We start from the raw sequence: 14,332 nt of genomic DNA, 5'->3' as shown, positions 1-14,332 counted from the left end.
ATATATATATATATATATATATATATATATATATGTGTGTTTGTGAGTGTATGTATGTGTGCAGGAAAATATTAAAAAATAATATTCCAGTGGATATTAGCTATGTCTTCTATGCAGTAGATGGCACAGCAGTAATAATTACTATAATTGCAATAATGTTAGCAATATAATTGGTCCCATGCCTGCTTTTTGGTAGCATTCTTTTTCCCTAAGACCCGTTCCTGCTCAAATACAGAACATCTGTAACTTTCAGAAGAGATCAGGTGATAGAGTAAATGTAAATCAAACCACCTTTTACATGTCTGTGCTTTTGATTATTTCAGGTACTAGGTGACCTGATTTCTAGTCAGTCTGGGAGATGAAACAGCTATAATTCACAATAAATATACATCAAACATCACAATCAACCTTATTCTTTCTTCCTGCAGAAGGCAGCTGGATTGTATCAAAAACATGTAAAGAACACTTGCTGCTATCTAGCCCATGGGGCAACCTATGCACCCTGCCATTAACATAGGGAGGTTTCCTAGCAGTGTGCCCAGAAGTGGGTTGATGGCAGGTGGTGAAGACCAGGGAAAGCAAACCAGCTCAGCTTGCAGACACAGCTGCTAAGCCCTGGGTGCCTAAAATGGGGTAAAAGTGTTCACCTTAGGAATGGGAAAAATAACCCCATCAGAAACCATCACTTGGGTCAGCACAGTTTTTTAAGTGTGTTCCATTTAGTAGCAGCTCCGAGGTGTTTGAAAGATTTCAGTGCAGAATTTCAAACCACTGTTCACTTGTACATTTGTCTTACGTGAATTTTGCAGGTGACCACGCAGTTGAAGAGTTTGGGGATTTTGTTTCCGATATTTGTATCTGAATGAGGACCTGGAACAGGGCCACTGAGAGTCCACAAATGCCTGTGTATGAATTTAAAAAGGCAGCCCCGTGTGGAGGAAACCCCTTGGGATTTGAATCTGTCCTCACTTGCCCCTTGGCTGGGCACAACCTGTACATAATTTGTAGCCCTGATCATATTAGCTTGGCTTCTAGAAGTTTCTCAGGGGAAGTGGAGGCGCCTGTATAAGGGGCTACAGAGCTTATATATTTTCATCAACTGAATCCTTTAATGAAGACCAAATAATTACAAAACTGCCAGAGGCCAACAATATTTTTCTTACGACATACTTTTAAAATTCATAAGTATAATGTTCAGCAACCATGCTTGAATTTTTTCAGATGTTATGATATTCCAAAAAAAGTTTTGCATTTAAAGCCTTCAGTATTATAGTGCTCACCCTTCATTGGGGTTATTTAACTGTCTGTCTTTCTCACCCAGAATTTCAGCTCTGGGAATGTAGGGACTATGTACACCTTGATACTATGTCCCCAAGCACAATGTCTAATATGTAGTAAATACTAATATATATTTTTTGACTGAATGAAGGAATTTCTTACTTATTTTTCTTTTGTACCCTGAAGCTAAAGGAACAAACATAAAAATATTGATGAACAGTTTAATGATGATTTTTATTATTTTAATTTTTAAAACAAAATATTTTCCTCTCAATTATATTCTTCACTTCTTACTACAACTTTTATTTCCTAGGGCCATTTTGTTTTGTCTTGCCAGGGCTTCATAGTGGATATTTACTGGGATACTTGCACAGTCCACTGATCAACTCCTACTTTCTTTAGAAAATGTCACCCTTTGTCTCATAGCATGTAAGTTTCCTTTCCTCAGGATTTGGGACTAAGATAAATTATAGACAGTCTCTTTGAGTGAGTAAAACTGCAATATGCAAACTCTGGAGTTGAAACACTACCAGGTGCTCAAAGAAATATTGGCAAGAGATGGAGAGGGAGGGAGAGACGGAGGGGAGGGAAGTGGGAGAGGGAGAAAGAGAGAAGCAGATATACAAAGAAAAGCAGAGATGTGATTAAGAGAGAGACAGAAAGGAAGGCCTAACATGACAGTCTTGGATCCCAGTTAGTCCCTTCCAGAGGCCTGGCAGAGTTCCTGTCATTAGGTTTCCTTGAGATATTCTATAGCTTTAATATAAAGCTCTCCCTTTATGGCATAAGCCAGGTTAAGGTAGGTTACTTCCTAACAAGTACAATAATGTATTTTAAATGAAAATCAGTGGGGGCATCATTTTAAATGCACAGATAACTTCCAGGAAATGTAGAATAGTGCATGAAAAATTAAATATTTTCAATGGGTCTTCCTTAATTTTTCCAGATGAGACCAGAGCATGTCTTAGGCCCATGCATCCCAATGCAGTAATCACACAGAGGCCGTCTGGAGAAAAGACCTTTGGGCTAGTTTGACAACCTTCTAAAGAATAAATGGAACGCTAGAGCTGAGCTAACAGGCACTTGCCAAAAGAGAACACTGCACATCTGACTACTTAGGCATGGGAACTGAGCACAAAGACTCTAGAGCTGTGTTTCTCAAAGTAGGGTCCTGGGTAAGAACATAAATTCCTGAAGCCCGTCTCAGTCTCCATAAGTCAAACTATCAGAAGGGGTGCCATGCATTCAACCTGTACAAGTAGACTCAGTGGGGGACCAGCACACACAGTGCTTCAGAGCTGACCACTCAGGGTGCGATGCGAAGCTCAGTAGCAGGGAAAACACTTGGGAATTGACTGGAAAGGGGGAATCTTTCCCACTCCCTTGACCTACTGAATGGCTCTAATGAGACATCCAGTCAATTCGATGTTCAAAAATGGGGAACATGTTCTAGATCATTCATTCCCAGCTGGATTGTGCCCTGGAGTCATCCAGGTTACTTAACTGTTACTTTGGTCCATGTTCTACCCTCCAGAGATTCTGACTTGGGAGAGTCTGATTCTGAGTCTGGAGTGTGACCAGAGCAGATGCATTATTTAAAATTCCCCCAGATAATTCCCCAGATGATATGCAGCAGAGATTGAGAACCACTGCTTATTGAGAATGACTAGATATATCCTAGAAGAAAGTCAACTTGTTAAATGGATTCTGGAACTCCTAGGAGGCACGGTAATCTGAAAGCAGAGTAATTTTGATTTGGAAGAGCAGGACTGTAGAGAGAAAGAAAACTGTAATTCTTTTTAAGTTCCAGGAAGAACTGGTTTGGAAAAAATCACAAGACGGACCCTGGAGGACTAGGACATAGAGTTTATAAAATGAATTATAGAGTTTAGAAATCATGCCACCCAATAATCTTTGGGGGTGGGGAAGACTGCTGTTTCCCAGGCAAAAGCTAAGAATACTGCAACCCCATTAGGGCTAGAGTAATAAAATGCCCCGGTGGAAAATTAGCAATGGCTAAAGGAATAATCTAGGGGGATTATAAAAACAATTTCGGAGACTGGAAAACCCAACCTGCAAGTGTCTGGGTCCTAACCATGGCATAGAAGCACATGCTGGGAGTAGACTGGAAGAGGACAAAATAGAACAAGGATGCAGGATACATGGAACTTTGGAGCAGTGGCCACTCCACAGGCCATTGATTGACTACAGAAGCTCGAGCAACACATCAAAGACCAGGAGAGGCTGGGTTATCCTTCCGGCAGAAACTAGTAAAAACAGATGATGCATTTGGGCTGCATGCCCCTGTGTCAGTCCCAGGACAACAGGCATACCCTTTGCTACTCAGTCCTTGAAAGATGGTGGAAGAGGGAGGAAGGGGAGAATTCTGAATCTAAATGAACATTTACTCAACTGAGATTAAGTCTGAATCTGGAAGTGACTGTGAGATTAAGGTTTTCCCCTTAACGGAAATGGAGGCTGGAGACAAGCCAAGTGGAATTTCTGTACAGAATAATGAGGGCGGGCAGGGGCGGGGGAGAAGAAGAGGCGGGAATGAAAAAAGAAAAAAAGAGAAAAAAAGAATAATGAGGACAGTTACGTGTCTAATTACTGAATTACACCTGTGAATTTCAAATCCACTCTTCTAGTGAATGGAATGTAGTTACCCATCCATTAGGTGGTTTTCTTCTGCATGGGTCCCTGGGGACTTGGTGTCAATATAAAGAGGCTTCTTTGAGTGGCATTATTTTGTAAAAAGATGAGGATCAAGGAAAACATCATTGGATCATGAATCACCAGACATATGTATTTCCATTTGAGAGACAGAACTGGAACCAGAACCGAAGTCTACTAAGATGTCCAGATATACACTAAACGCCTCAATACAATCTTGAGGGAAAAGAATTCACTTAGTGGCATTATCGGTCCTGCCTTAGTAAAGATCATTCACTTTACAGACTGAGGGATAGGCTGCATAACTTCATTGGTTAGTGTAAATTGAATCAGCCGCAGTAGATAAAGTTAACGAATTCCCTCAAATGACCTTTTTCTGATTATTAAGAAGGGATAAAAGAAAACATAAGAGGTGACTAATTACCAGCATTTACCTACTTTAGCTTTTCTATTCCCTGTCCTACTTCTGCTCCCTCACCCCATCAACCCCCACACACCCCCCAGAAGGAATATTCCTTAAGAGAAAAATTGTTTCATGTTTCTCTCCTTCCTGGTTTTTATTTAGGAGACTTCAAAAGAAGTTGATGAACGGCCTGTGTAATAGATACATCCCTTATCTGGGGTAAGGTCCAGGCCATCGGCTCTGTCAGGTTCCCTGACTAAGGTGAGAATATGACAAGCACAATGACTGGCAATAACTTTCCAAAATAACTGTTTATCTAAAGTTACAACCCAAGAGTTAAATTTTGTGAATCATCCTGACGTATTTTGGGAAGGAATCCTATAAGGGAGGATTATTTAAAATAGAATATATTATGAATAACACCCCCCCCCAAAACTAAAACCCACTACCTTCATTGATTGGACAGTATAATATAACCTAAGAAAATAAACTTAACTAGATGCTCTTGAAAATATGGAAGATATTTATATACAATATAATACTAAATCTACTTTGAGCCCGCTACAACATTTATGTTAGTGCCCTAAAAGACTTCTGGCAAATTTATGAGAATACGCTGCAGTATCCTTTTTGCCTGATCCCAAAGGGGAAGAGAAAGTGGAAGGATGAAATTAGCGATGTATATTTAGGTAGTCAGTTTATTGGAATGTTGCCCCAAACCAGAAAAAAATTCTACATATGGAAAATGCCCAATTAGGGGAAGGGTGGTGGAAAAAGACAAGGTTTTAATAAATAGTTAAAGCTGTCAGTTAACTATTACTGATTCCAATGTGTTTATTGAAAACATCTTAAAATAACTAACATAAACGTGAAAATTGAACCATTAAAACCAAGAAGTCTAATGTTCTTTGCTAAAAACCCTGGGATTACTAAAACAATCCTTTAAGACAAACTGTATTTTCCTACAGCACACACAAATCATGAATTATGTCGCTGCACTGTCTAATTTCCATGAGACCTCAATATGAATTAAGTCATCAAAAAGAGCTTACAATCTTTACTATGAACCAGTTCCTTTTGCTTCAGTTTGAAATATTCAATCTATTTTGAAAAAAACCCCAAAGTATGGCAAGAAAATATTTATGCTCCAAGAACATGAGCTTTAGGACAGAAATGTTGAAGTTCATGAGTTCATTAATAGGAATTATGAGCTCGAGAGAGAATGACAAGGTGAAAATAAATTGCTCTAGCTGGCTCTGAGGCAAGCTGTCTTTATCAATGGAGAACAACTCACTGAGGGGTTTCAAATAACAACTTTGGTTGCAAAGTTGACAAGTCATACATCCAATGTGGCTTTTCAAACGCCATCTTGCCTTTCTAAAACCATCTCCCGGTGAGAAAAGGAGGGTTTATTTTATCTGCCTTCAAATGCTTGTGAAAGTCACTTAGGAATCATGCAAAAGCCCCAGCCCATCCAGGGTTAAACTGGGCCGTTGCCTTTACGAGGCAAAGGGATGCATGGGGTTACAGGGGGTGCACAGTCCCGAGAATAGGCTTCTTTCCAGGAAGTGGGCTCTCTGGCAGGAGAGGGAAGGAACCCTTACCTGGGTAATCATTCTTGTCTATGTCTGAGTCTCCTCTTAGAGTAAAGCCAAAGCCCGAAGGGATGGTCTGTGAGGCCCACACTCCCTGCAGAGTTTGGGAAGGCTTGATGTTTAAGCCATCCTTGTTCCCGTTGTAAATGAGCACTTTGCCTCTTTGATCCTTGCCTGCAAAGGGTGCACCGATGGCAATGTCTGCAAACAGGGACACATGAACACATTTTTTAAGGAAAGAAGAAGGTTTTAGAGATAGAATTAAGTGCAATCGAAGAGTGGCATCCTGAAATCCAAAGGGCTCATTACGTTTTCGAGGAAAATTTTGTAATATTGCAGCAACCATAAATTATTTGTCTTTTCTCCACCCAGCAAACATTTATTGAGTGACCACTGTCTGTTGGACCCAGTGGGTATGACAGTGAACCAGATGCTGCTTTTAGAAAGACTATATCCTAGTGCAGGTAATAGACAATCTGAATAGGGAGATAATCAAGAAAAGATGGAAAGTGACACATTCTATGCAGAAGAATAAAAAATATTAATGTAATGGAGAATGGTGGTTATTTCTAAATTTGGTGATCGGACATGGTGTTGCTAAGGCTCGTGTTGAAACTGAAAGCTGGGGACAAGACAGAACCAACTGTGTGAAATCAGAGGGGAGAGCACTCCGGGCAGAAAGAACTGGTGTGCCAAGGGCCAAAGGTGGAAAGAGCAGGGCCCATTGGAAGAGCAGGCAGAGGGTGGTCTACACAGGAACTTAGCGAGCAACAGGGAGGGCTGGGTCACATCACTAGGCTGGGTAAAACAGGGGAGGCACATTTGCAAGGTACTTATGAATTTCTTGTCAAGAGAAATAAATAATCTCTTGCACAAAGACTGTTTAATGTATTGATTACATTGTCCCACAAAGGGGAGCAGGTTGCATTTTACAATAGAGGACATTGGGGAACCCAGAAGGAACCCTATCGCCTGACTCTCCCTTAAATATAGCACTCAATGAAAAAATTAACTTTCACACATTGTGTTCATCGGGATTGTTCTAAACAATACACACAAAGACCGAGTTTTACATAAAAAAGAGCACCAAGAACACAATAACATAATAGCTCACCCCAGTGGAGGATGGTTATGTGTCCTCACTTTGTCGTTTATTTCTTTTTGCTCCCAAGTAATTCTGATAAGACTAAGTAAATCGTGAATTGATTTTACTACATAATGAGGATCGTAATTCCAATTTCATTTAATAGATAATAATAAATACTCCTATTTCAGATTGTGGTGGAAATTAAAGATTTCGTCGTGTACCAGGTGCAAAGAGGCCTTTCCTTCACCTCCTCTAAGTCAGTACACATCTGTCCCGTGTTTCCTCCCAGTTCGGAATTATTTTGCCCACTTTATACTCAAAAACAGTGAGGCACAGAGAGGCAGAACCCCCTTTATATCATTAAAAATGTTTCTCTTAGCTTTCAAAAATATCATGAAGTGTTTGAGAAAAAAGAAATAGAGAAAGCTGTGGTGGAAAAGATGATAGATAACATTATTTATTTGGCTGGGTGCTCAGGGAAAAGGCAGTTTCTGAAAGCAGCGTATCAGTTAAAGATGAACTTGTCTCTTTTTTATTATTTTCCTGGAACTGTGAGCTTTTAACATGCATTTATGTTTTATGGCATTTAAAAAACTACTAACCATACATTTCTGGGATGTCTTTTTTTCAGAGAAAACATAAAAACACAATATCCCTTGCCAAAGGTACTAATGAATACTAATCTGAGGCAAACACTCCCTAAGCTATTTTGTTGGAGCAAATTCCTGTCACTCCCTTGTACTTTAAGAAACCCACTATACCTTGCTTCTTAATTTAAAGGTCCTGAACAGGGGCGCCTGAGTGGCTCAGTGGATTAAGCCTCTGCCTTCGGCTCAGGTCATGAGCCCAGGGTCCTGGGATCGAGCCCCGCATCGGGCTCTCCGCTCAGCGGCGAGCCTGCTTCCTCCTCTCTCTCTGCCTGTCTCTCTGCCTGCTTGTGATCTCTGTCTGTCAAATAAATAAATAAAATCTTAAAAGAATAATAAAATAAAGGTCCTGAACATCTAAGCAAAACTCTGTGTGAGCCGCACCTTCCTCTGAGAAGGTACTTGCAAGGCGTTCACAAATTCTTAGCTTAAAGAATCATGATCCTGAACTAAGAATTTAACACGACTCTAATGCGAACACTGAAGTTGCCTTTGAGCTGAAATTTACAGACCAATTAAAATCCAGCATAACCTAGACCTAGTCCATGTGCGTTAATCACAAGGCAATATACTTGTCCATATGTCGACATGTACTTGTCTGTCTTGACTCTGTACATAACAAAAGGTTCTCTAGTTTTCTCGGAGTCACTGAATCCAAATATCACTTTAAAAAATAACTGCTGCCTTTTCTTAAGAGCTGTTATATGACACCATATATAAACTTGAAACTGCCTTAAGGTTTTTGATAATTTATTAAAAAACCAATAATAGTAACCATACCATACACACTGCTGTAAAGACTTTAAGATGTCATTGTTTCCTTCGTGTCCAGGAATTATGACAAATAAACAATTTCCATGTATTGGTATCAATTACCATTGTATCCATCTTGGTTCAGGTCTCCCAAGTGTGCCACAGCATTACCGAATCTCCCAAAAACCTCGGTGCCTGCAAGGATCTGTGGGTCCCTGAAGACAAGCGCGCTCACTTGTAAATACAGGTAAACTTGCCCTACTTCTCTAGGGCTGCTCTCGAATTCGCGTTCCATAAAGAGCGGTGCCCCGATCAATATGTCGTCCATTCTGTATGGAACAAAGAGAGAGGTCAGAGCACTGACAGACCTGAGATTCTTTGGGGGTACACGACAGACCTGAGATTCTTTGGGGGTACACGTTTAATCAACCAGATTAGTACATTTCTATTGGTATTTTTCCTTTCCCAGGGTACATTTTACAGTCATCGTATTTCTTTCATCACTTCGCTATGTCTCTGGGATAGAATGTTGCAGGAACGTAAGAGCTGTTACACTGAACTTTAAAAAAAAAAAAGTTATTTATTTATTTATTTGAGAGAGAGAGAGTGCACAAGTAGGAGGAGGGGTAGAGGGAATAGGAGAAGGGGAAGCAGCCTCTACACTGAGTGGGGAGTCTGACATGAGGCTTGACCGCAGCACCCTGAGATCATGACCTGAGCTGAAACGGAGAGCTGGATGCTTAACTAATTGAGCCACCTGGGCACCCATACACTGAACTTTTGAACTATGTTACCATGACTGCTTTAAGAAAACCACAGACACTTCTTTTCAAAAACTTCTTAGTGCATTTCTGGAAAATGTAGCTATACAAGTAAAACATATCAAAAAGGATCTAAAAAAGGTTTTTCTCAAAGTGGATTAGAGTTTTTCTATGGCAATAGAACTATACACTTAATTTATGAAGTTTTCTTGCCGGAATAAGATTTAAAATAAATTTTGCCTCCTTCTGTCCTCTTGTTTACTTCACTTAAATACAAAACAGAGTCCAGAAAGAGTTGTGGGACTGCCTAGAAAGATGGAAAGTAAATTCCCCCCCCCAAATAAGACTTGATAGTTATTCTCTATAAATGTAGATATTATAGCAGGAAACTAGTAGATAGTTTTTAAGGTTGAAAAAAATTCAAGAAACAAATGTCTAGGCAAATTAATTAGAGATAAAGATAAAACCATCAGGAGAACAAAACCCAAGTGGGTAAAGGTATTTCCTTCCTTCTCAGAGTCAATGGGCAGGAAGAGGAATAGAACAGAGCCTTCTAAGCTGCTCGAGTTCTTAAAAATGTATGCACGTATCATTTTTATTTTAGAAATTTTGGAAGAAGTCACATCAACTGAAGTTCATACTTTGATTGATACTAATGACCTCTGCAGACATCCTGATCTTGGGTGATGCAACAATCTTTAGAGTGATCTCAGGCATAAATAGAAATCTGCACTTGACTTTTATGCCTATATAGACTAGGTAACATGCAGAAACTTGCCAACTCAACTAAAAATATTACCATTCATCTAACAGGCAGGGATGAGGTGGGACAGTTACTGAGAACACAAAAACTCCTTTAAGGTCTTAGACATCTACAAGACACTCCAACAACACTCTGACCTGCCTCTCTCTCCAACTTCTTGCCTTCCCTGTGGTGGTCATGTATTCTCCCTTTCCCTGTATGATTCTCGAGATTTTCTGTGTAACAGCCGTATTTAAGACACGGTGATAAGTTACTCAAGGAATATAAATGACTACTAGGTCAACCCTGTTCCTGATTAATGTACAAGCAAGGTCAAATTGCTACTAGTTTACCTATAGACAAGGCAGAATGAAAAAAAAAAAAAAGCATACGAAAAATCCAAACTGAATCCTCGAGATCCCAGACAGGAGAGAGAGCTGGAACTTCAAGAAAGTTAAGGAAGGCTCATAGAGGAGAGGACATTGCACCTGTATGGGATTCTGACAGGTGGTTCTGGAGGCAGGCTTGCCAGGTGGCAGCACTCTGAGCCCCAAGCAAGTATCCCCTGAGTGGAGCCAGGTCAAGTGAGTGGTTCAGGTGGGTTCCATGCTAAAGGGGCGCCAATGATTTTAATTGGAAAAAACAAGCTATAGAAATAATTCTTAATTCTTAATAATATGAAATAGTAATAACAATAACACAGTAGCAGTAACATATAAAATATGATATTATATATTACATAAAATACATTATTGTTGTTATATGTAATCAGTCTTAAATGTGTATAATATATAATAGGAGCAATAAGAAAACAAGCCAATTAAAAACTGGGTGAAAAAAATTAAAAAATAAAAACTGGGCGAAAGATTTGAACAGGCACCTCATCAAAGGAGATTTACAGATAGCAAACAAGCATATAAAAAGATTCTCAATATCATATGTCATTAGGGAACTGGAAATTAAAGCAACGAGATGCCACTAAAATGATAAATATCCAAAATGCTGACAGCACTGAATACTGGCAAGGATGTGGAGTGACAGGAACTCTCATTCATCGCTGGTGAGGATGTAAAGCAGTCCAGCTACTTTGGAAGACAGTGTGGCAGTTTCTTACAAAACTAAACACAGGTTTACCATATGAGACACTCCTAGGTAGTTACACAAATCAGTTGAGAATTTATGTCCACACAAAAACCTCCAGTTGCCACAAACCAGGAGCAACCAAGATATCCTTCCACAGATGGATGTATCCACGGTGGATATCCACAGTATCAACTGTACCACATCATAGAGCAGAATATTACTTGGCAATAAAAAAGAAAGGAACGACAAAGCCACAAAATGGCACAGAGGGAACTTTAAAGCCAGTCTGGTAGGTGACAGAAGCTAGTCTCAAAAGGCTACATACAGAAGGATTCCAAGTTTATAACGTTCTGGAAAGAACAAAACTAAAAAGATCAGTAGTTGGCAGGAGGGTGGGGAGGGGAGAGGGATGAAGGGATGGAGCACGGGGCATTCTGAGGCAGTGAAAGCATTCCCCATGACACTGCACGTGGATCCCTGACATTATGCATTTGGAAAAGCCCATAGAATGTATAACACAGATGGAACCCTAATGTGAGCTGTGCACTTCAGTCAATAATGTATCAACAGCTTGATGGTAACAAATATACCGCACCAATGCCAGACGGTAGTGAGAGTAGAAACTGAGCGTGGAGGGGAGAGGGAATGTATGGGAACTCTCTGTAATTCCTGCTCAAGTTTTCCATAAACCCAAACTGTCCTGAAAAATACAGCCAGCCTAAACGACAACAACAACAAAAACCAAAGATAATTGGGAAAGTAAGTTGAGCCCAGACGATATGAGAAAAGCATGAGTTTGGATGTTCTACTGATCTAGGTTTAAAACCTGCTCTTTTAGTCACCAGCTGAGTCCTATTGAACAAGTTACTTTGCCTAAAAAATGTAGAAAAGGTAGAAGAAGGCTACTTTATCGGATACATCACTGGAGATCTCCCTCAGTCTCCGTCTCCATCTCTGTCCCTCTTTGTGTGTTTCTATTTCCAAATGTGCATGTACACGTGCACACACTGGTCAAACTATAGTGTTTAATACATGATAGGTATTACGAAGGCACTGGCCTGGGTGTTGAAGGCAAACACAGTATTTTTATATTCTAGCAATGTAAACAGAAAGAGTTCTTGTTAAAAGAGCAAAATTCATCCCCCCTTCTCCCTCTCTTCTCTTGTAGGAGCTAGAAACACGGTGAAATGTGATTTGGGAATGGTCTGGGGCTGCCAGCTACTTCTAGGATAGCCTCCTACTTTTCTCCCACAGCAGGAGACCAAACACATGGTTTCTAGCTAGAAACACTTTGAGTGTCATTTGGGCAAGCTGTAAGAAGGAAGTGAGGGGTGGTTATAGATATAGTCGAGGAATGGCTATTTTTTTCTTTTTTTAAAAATTTTATTTTTAATTCCAATATTGGTGACACATGGTAGTCTATTGGTTTCAGGCATATAGTATAGTGAGGCAACACTGCTGTCCACCCCCCGGGGCTCACCGTGACAAGAGCATTCTTGGAGGTGGGTAGGGGAGTGGACAGCAGTGTTGTCTCAGTAGGAATGACCATTATTTTGATCTCAAATTCCTGAACCTAAGTTGGATAGCTATGCTTAGGTAAAATATTTTCTTAAAAATCTTACAAGTAACTTGATTAAAAAAAAAAAAAAAAAGGTCCCATTGCTGGCCATCTTGCTCAGCTCCAGGACCAGAGGACAACAAGGTCTGGATTTATTTTAGCCCCTGGCCTTTCCATGGCAGGGACCTGGTTGCTTCTCCTTCTGTTGTAATTATCGCCAGTGTGGAGAGGCATTTGTTAAACACCTAATTGTGTGTGTTGCTGCCGTGTACTTCAAAGATGTCTGAAATCACTGGTCTCTGCTGTAGAGATGGAGTGGGATCATTTTCTCCTTCTCTAAAGAAGGAACAGGCCATATAATTGGACCCCGAGGGGGCAAAAAAGATGCAGGACTGGCACGGTTTGCTGTCTACATTTTTCACTGCCAACACTGAGTTCTAGGAATGGAAAATTACTTGACCCATCATTGCGAGAGCCTAGCACGTCCATGGAACCTTTGGATTCTTAGAGGATTATGACAGCATTGATTTATTTTGTTAGAAATATATTTCCCTAGATATTTAAGTGTAAGTCTTCTAAAATGTTCTAAATGCCATAAAAACAGAGAAAGACATTTGTTTTTTATTAATAATTGTGTTTCCCTAAGTTTGAAAGACAATAACTGTCTTGGATTTAATTGGTACAATGTGCCTTATAGAATACTTTACACTTAGAGTCAATATTATTTTATTGTAGCAATATTACTTAAGAGCCACCATATATATTATTGTTTAGGCTGGTGTTTTTAAATCTTGGTTTGCAATGTATTAGTGGATTGTGAAATCAATTCAGTGGGTCTGGACAAGCAATTTTTAAAAAATGAAATAGAAAAGAACAGAAAACAGAATGAATGCATTACATGTGGGTAAATATTGTTCCATCAAACTTTTGTTTCAGTTCTATGTGTGTGTGCCAGGTTGTAATGTCAAATGTATTTCTTGGGGCGCCTGGGTGGCTTAGTGGGTTAAAGCCGCTGCCTTCGGCTCAGGTCGTGATCCCAGGGTCCTGGGATCGAGCCCCGTGTCGGGCTCTCTGCTCAGCAGGGAGCCTGCTTCCCTTCCTCTCTCTCTGCCTGCCTCTCTGCCTACTTGTGATCTCTGTCTGTCAAATAAATAAATAAATAAAATATTTAAAAAAAAATGTATTTCTTATTATGGACCACAAGGCAAAGAAGTCCCTGAAAAACCATTGCAGTAGGCTTTGTATGCTATTGGATGGTTTCAAAATTAGTTTTGCAAATCCTGGTTTTGAATGTACCCAATCCAAGTTTAAAGTTTGAAAATATTTTATTAGTAAAGATATTTTTCATTGACTTTCTGAAATGTAGTTGTGTAATAGGCTGGGTACCATTCTAAGAGAATTATATATATATTACCCATCCTGTATGGTTTTGTAATCTCAAAAAATTAATGATGAAGAAATATTATTATTATTAATGATGAAGTTTTCAGTAAAATCCATCCACTCTGTTTGGGTCATGTTGGTGGTTTGGATGAAATCTGAGTTACTATGTAGAGGCACTTCAAAAAATATACACAGTTACATTTTATCCAAATGTCTAATATTTAAGCAGTTTTCTTTAAAACCTCTAGGTAACATACACTCAGGTTTTGTGTCTCTTTTTATGTTTAAATCTGCCCTAATAATATAATACAGTTCAAGGCTCAATTTCTCATCCTTCACATGTTATTTAAGACAGAAACATTATAAATA

General features: G+C 39.6%; 1 protein-coding gene across 1 annotated transcript in view; it reads right to left on the bottom strand.

Moving 5' to 3' along the window:
• ITGA8 (integrin subunit alpha 8) overlaps window positions 1-14,332 on the bottom strand; it is a 185,470-nt gene that overhangs the window by 113,369 nt on the left and 57,769 nt on the right. The window contains exons 12-13 of the mRNA XM_032880917.1: window positions 8,560-8,765; window positions 5,959-6,150 (exon numbers count right to left, since the gene is read on the bottom strand). Of these exons, the coding sequence (XP_032736808.1) occupies window positions 5,959-6,150; window positions 8,560-8,765 (398 nt within the window). The remainder of the gene's footprint in view (window positions 1-5,958; window positions 6,151-8,559; window positions 8,766-14,332) is intronic.

The sequence above is a fragment of the Lontra canadensis genome, unplaced genomic scaffold (genome assembly GCF_010015895.1).
Source record: "Lontra canadensis isolate GAN:19392208 unplaced genomic scaffold, GSC_riverotter_1.0 scaffold72, whole genome shotgun sequence".
In the NCBI taxonomy this organism is placed as follows: domain Eukaryota; kingdom Metazoa; phylum Chordata; class Mammalia; order Carnivora; family Mustelidae; genus Lontra; species Lontra canadensis.
Note: the sequence above shows the minus strand (reverse complement) of the source record. Positions and strands in the feature narration are given on the sequence as shown.